The sequence below is a fragment of the Dama dama genome, chromosome 26 (genome assembly GCF_033118175.1).
Source record: "Dama dama isolate Ldn47 chromosome 26, ASM3311817v1, whole genome shotgun sequence".
In the NCBI taxonomy this organism is placed as follows: domain Eukaryota; kingdom Metazoa; phylum Chordata; class Mammalia; order Artiodactyla; family Cervidae; genus Dama; species Dama dama.
The window spans coordinates 31,198,016-31,204,015 of record NC_083706.1 but is presented as its reverse complement, the minus strand read 5'-3'; the positions used below and the strand labels follow the sequence as shown (position 1 = coordinate 31,204,015).

The following is a 6,000-nucleotide window of genomic DNA, read 5'->3' as shown; positions in this document are numbered from 1 at the left end:
ATAACCCCCAGGGGCTGCTGGTGGCGAAACAGAGGTGGCTCATCTGTCCCACGCTCTGGCTGCTGGTGGAAAATGGGAGAGGCCAAGACAGGTGCAGAAATGGCTGCACTTCGCCTTCACTGAAAGCTGCAAGTGACGTGATAGTTTGGTCAGTTTCATTCCCTTTGGAAGTAGATGATGACGTTCTTAAATCCATTTAGGAATGCTGATGAGATTTAACTACATAATCTTTGAAGGCACCTTCTAAAAAATCCCATTTCTAGAAGTGGTCTGATGATAATCCAGTTTTGGCTTTAAAAATTTTGTCCTGAAGTCTGTATTCTACACAGACTTGCATTTTCATAGCTTTGCTGGAGTTCAGAAGTTAGAGCTCCCTCTGAAGTGTTGGCTGCGGGGAGGCGGGGTTTTCTGTCTCCAATGAGGTGGCTTCGGTGTCCGGAAAAGCCTATCGCCTTTCACAGGAGCGCTTACTCTGTAATCCAAGCGATAGCCACGCAGCCTGTTTTATTGTTTGTGGAGTCCTGTGGCTCCTGGGCGCTTCACAGACGGGAAGGAGGGCAAGTGGGGGATTTACGACTCTGCAGTGAGCTGGGGCCAGTGAGCCGAACTGTGATTTCTCCCAAGTCACCTGTGTGGGTGAACTTTAAACTGGGCACCTGAGTTGACGCTGAATCTTTTTTTCTGCAGCCTGAGGAGTTCCTTCTGTCTGCCACAGACGGCTGGCTTTCTGCCTGAGCGGGGAAAGATGCCTGGGAGAGGAATAGGATTACAGTACGGGATGCTAGGCACACACCAGAGAGTCGGAGTGCCTTGGTCCTGCTCTTCGCCAAGTCCTGACAAGCGTTCCTGAGATGAACGTTTTGCTTCTTTTTTAGAATTATACTTTTAGTTATTTTTATTGGGTGGAGGGAGACTGTGGATATTCTTGATCTTTAAACCAAGTACCACAATGTGAAAAAACATTTTTTTTCCCCTCTAACCTCTCATTTCCCTTTTCTTTGTAATTGGGTGACACAGAAGCAATCTTTCTTCAGATTCAGACTCTCAATATTGTCTGAATAAGTAGCCAGGAGGAGGTTCATGGAAAGGACCTGGGACAATTTGAAAAAACGAGGTTTTTGTTGGCTGGATTGACCTTGCTCTGTAGTCGACTTTGATGTGAAAGAAGATGAAAAAGGAAGGCTCTTCAGGTTCCTTTAGACTCAAGTCAAACCCAGGTTCCCTCTCACGTGCTGTGAGCTGGATAAATTTCTCGTCCTTGTCCAGGCAGACAAAGAGGCTGTTTCGCAGTGATGGGGAGTTGTCGGTCTGTGGGCAGCAGGTGGAAGCAGATGATGAAAACTGGACCTACAGAACCCAGCCCAGAAAAGGTGACTTGACTTTTTTTTTTTTCATTTACACGTTTTTAGAAGTTTGCTCTGTACAGTTCTTTGTTTCTATCACTGATTTCCGTTCACAGTTTTTGGCCCCTTTCGGAGTTTTTGTGGTGGTTATATGTTGGAATTCAGTGTCAGTCATTTGTGTACATGTCTAAAGTAAAAATACTCCTTCAACTAGATTCAACTTGAGACCGTGTCCTTCTCAGAAGGATAAAATAGCTGTTATGTGTCCGCAGCACTCTGTCCCCCCCACCCCCGCCTTCCGCACACTCATGTGACTTGTGCAAAGTTCAGTGGTAAGCCACCATCCTGGGAGGAATCGTCTGCTCTGTATAACAACTGAAAGTTAGGACATGGAGCTCTTTTCTAAAACGGTGCACTGAGAAAACTTTGGGAATTGTGGGTGGACTTTCTGCATATTTCTTTAAGACAACTGAATTACCCAAACGCTCTAATGAACAGGTGCCAGAGTGACACCGGGGAAGTGAACACAGGGAACACTGACCCTTGATATCGTGTCCAAAAGGGCTTTTTGGATTTCTTTCAAGTTCCTTTTCAGACCAGTGCTAGTTTCTGTTCTCAGGTTTAACATGATTTGCCTTCTTCAAGGTGAAGAAAAATAACAGTCCTGGCCGAAAAGAGGGGAACTATTTCAATATTTCTTAAACACACCCCTGTTTTATATTTAGAATTTCTGAGGTCTTCCTCTTAGAATGTTTACTGGAGAGACTGAATTGTTAGGCTCTAAAATGGTTTCTCCATTCAGAGCAGTGGCACAGCCTCGTGGGGGAGTGCTATTTAAGGCTTACAAAGGAACCTCATCCAGACATTCCGCGTGATTGTGTTTTCCCTGTTTATCACATTCTTCCCGTGCCAAGAGAAACCTCGCTAAAACCTTTCAGGGACCTGTCATTCCCCTTCTTTTGGGAAATGAAACTGCTGAAATGTGAGAGAATCAACTAAGTTAAATATGGGCTTATGGGGACAGTAATTATATTCTATGGACTGGAAGTTAAACGCACCCATCTTCATGGATAATATAGGTTAAGCCATTTGCTCTTGTCTGTTAAACTATGGCTCAAGAGGGACTAGTTAATGCTCTTTGAAGATGTCAGTTGTTTATTATGTCAAGAAGGTGGTCCGCAGTGGTCTGCTGATACCGAGCCACAGTATGATGCTTTTAGTTCAGATGGTGTATAAATCGCCTGGCGTAGAAAAAGCATTTATACTTTCTGGCTGGAGTTGTGTAGTTTAGTAAGTCCACGAACTTTACTTTTTCTAAATCAGGAATAAGCTGTGGTTTTGGTAAATGGGTGGGTTGTAATGTTCGAAGGGTGGATACAGTAGTGCTGTGGTTGCGAGAGGGTGTAGTTTTAATTACTTTGGGCTTTGCCAGAGGTGGTTGTTTTATGACTTGTTTTGTTTTAAATCAACCGCTGTCAAGGTTTTGTTAAAGATTGTGTACATGTGAGCACGCGGCTTTAGGATTTCTATCATAGATGCGCCATCTAAATTAACTCTAAAGGGAAGGAAACTGTGAATTTGCATGGATGAGTTTTGGTTGGGAAATGAAGCAAATACTGTACACTTGACTTGTAAAAAATAAAGAAGTCATTGTAAAGACCAGGGCGATTTGTGGAAGGAGGACTTGTTTATGTAAGAAAACAAAAGAGCGTGCCCTTTATCCCTTACTGTAGTGGGGAATTCTATAGCCTCATGAAGATAAATGGTGGCATAATACAGTGTGTACATTTATACGGAGCTTAGAAATAATTGGACATAGATAATATTATCACTTTGACATGTGCAGTTACGGGGACATCCTTAAAAGGCTGCCTATAGATCAGAATTCATGATCTTGGATTCTGTTTTCACATTTGACTTGCAAAAGAAAATTGGCTCCCAACTTTGATATGTTGCCTCAGGAGCATTATAACAGTTGATCCTTATTCCACTTAATTCTTTCCTTTGGAGAAGTATGGAATGACTTTTGTTTATCCTTAGAGATCAAAAGAGGGAATATCTTTCAGAAAAGTTATACAGGGTTGGAGTTTTGTTTTAGTTTTTATTGTTTTTTTCTTTCTTTTTTTTTTTTTTTAGGAGCATCCAATAAGCTAGAAGTCTAACAAGGATTATCAGTCAGTGTCAAGAATACCCAATGGCCATATTAGGATTTGTTTGCAAATAAATATATGTTGAAGACATATTGGTCTGATGGGGATTGGATAGCCTAGACCTCATGTATCTGTCTGCCTAGACCTCATGCATCTGAATCCACTTCCTTTCAGCCTGCTCCCAACCCCCTGACCTTATTTTAACATTTTTGTGATTTACACAGGTCTCTAAAAACCTGCTCTTCATCTCTCCTCTGCAGACATATACTACCATCATGCAGTGCCAGAGGTGGGGCAGTGCAGCTTAACAGGTCTTCCTCAAGTCAGTGGTCCTGTCTGTGTTCTTACCCCCACCCCCACCCCCAAGGGATCTGTCTGAGGGGGTGATGGGGTGCCCGGTTCTGCAGGCTCTCTCCCTCCCATCCAGCAGCTGCTGCTGGGTCAGAGTGCTTGCCCTGCCCTCTGCCTGCTTCTCCAGGTCACATTGCTTTGCTCAATTAGCCTGCTGAATCGCCACTCTCAGCGTCAGTGGTGTCTCAGTGGTATGTTGACTAAGATGCGCGTTCACTTTATTAAACAGTTCTTTCAAATTTTGTTTTTGTGCTTTTTATAGTGAATCTCCATATTAGATTGCTTATCAATAACACCAGAATAACATGTTCAAGTGGTTACCATTATGGCTGTCTATCAGTACACAGTCCCATCACTTTATAATCCAGTGTTACTGATTATACTCAAGAAGCTAAGGATAAAATTCCTGAGCCTGAAATGTAACTAGAAGATCCATATCGATATGTCCGAAGCAATCACAAGGAAGAACCTTTGTGCTTTCTCATGTTCTAGCACATGGCAAATTTCTAAACTCTTGTATTGACATTGGTACTCCGGAAGGTAAAAATGAATTGAGTAACAGTAGTGACCCATCCTTGTAGTCTTTAGGTGATGTGACCCCCTATAACAGCAGATGATATTTTGACTTAATTAGCCATGACAACCAAGGGTGCGAATCAGTGTCCTTTAGAATATTAATGAACCATGCGCTGTTTTACTAGATGCCCGTGTAGTAAAAAAAGTAGAAGTTAGTTGTAAATGAGACAAACTGTTGCTTTTCTTGTGGAGTTGTGAGAGAATTTAGAAGGAATTCTCATTGAGGATCATGTGTAGGATACAGAGAAATATAAACATACGGCCCCTGAAGTCATGGAGTTCATACTTCAGGGGAGAAGTGGATATCTAATGGAGAATTAAAGAGAAAATGCAGGAGAATTGTGAAAAAGTGTGAAGAGAGTTTTAGAATGAGAAGGTACTTTGTCTGGAGCATTTTCATGTTTTGCAAGGTTTTCCAGCTGTGCACTGATTTAAATAATATTTAATGAGCTCCTGCTTTGTTTCCAGCACTGTGGAAAGTTCTCAAGGGAGACTAATGACCAGTAATATTTATTCTGTGCTTCTCCTATCTCACTTGCTTACTCTTCTCTTGTCAATTAAAACCCAAAGAGGAGGAATTATAGTGGGGCATCCTCTCATTGAGCAGACTGTGTTTTGTTGGAGCCCCACTTCTGTTCAGATGTGCAGAGGCATGATTGATGATTCTGGTATTGGCAGGTCAACAGATTGGGTAATTGACATGCAAAGCCTCAATTTAAAGGGTGCTTTCATTCTCTTCTTCTGGATGTTGCCATATGTATTAATAACATTGCAAAATTGGCATCATTTGAATTTCAGTTCACTCCCTTCACAGAAGCTACAAAAATGACCAGAGAAAGGCCTTACTAGGTATCAAGGGTAATGAATAATCCATACACTAGATAATCAATTGTCCAGTGTGGGAATTGACTGTATTTAAAATAATTTCATCCCAATGTCCTCGCTGATTAAACAGTTGCAGAAAAACAGAATGCTTGTGCATAATTAGATTAGCAGTGACTTCAGATATTATAGTGGAGAAAAATGGCATGGCAGACCAAAAGCTGCAAGGTCAAGATCCTGTTACTATGTAAATGCCTGTGATTTATTTTTGATCATAAAATCTTTATAAGATTTGAGAACATTTCCTCCACAGCATTAAAAAAAAAAACAAAAAAACTTGGGAAATATTGTCAAAGCAGCACCACAAATTTGAGAATAAAATTACATATTACACAAATATTTATGCTGAGGATCACTGTGTATGTTGGAAAAATAGCTAAATGGAGTTTATCTTGGTGCTTAATAAAAAAAGGTAAGAAGAATATTCTCAGTGTGGTGAATGTAATGTTTTCTTTCTACTGAAGCTGACATTCTGTGAAAGAGACAAACAATGAATGCCACTTAATATTTTATCTGGTTCGTTGAGACTGCCCTTTATTAACCTTTGTTTTTTCTTTTGAAATTAGAGTCTCTGTCTTGCTGCCTTATTGCAAAAATGATCCTATTTGTCATTAAATTGATGAAGTTCTATCGAAATATTTTATCTAATACCTTTTCTTTATTTTCTTGTTTTTAGAAGTTTGTGGATTTGCTTTGAG

General features: G+C 40.9%; 1 protein-coding gene across 2 annotated transcripts in view; it reads left to right on the top strand.

The window, feature by feature from the left end:
- Positions 1–511: 511 nt before the first annotated feature.
- Positions 512–6,000, top strand: part of NHSL1 (NHS like 1) — a 140,896-nt gene continuing 135,407 nt past the window's right edge. For both annotated transcript variants that reach the window (XM_061130357.1, XM_061130356.1), the window contains exon 1: positions 512–1,370. In XM_061130357.1, coding sequence (XP_060986340.1) covers positions 1,169–1,370 — 202 coding nt within the window. In that variant the 5' untranslated portion in view covers positions 512–1,168. The remainder of the gene's footprint in view (positions 1,371–6,000) is intronic.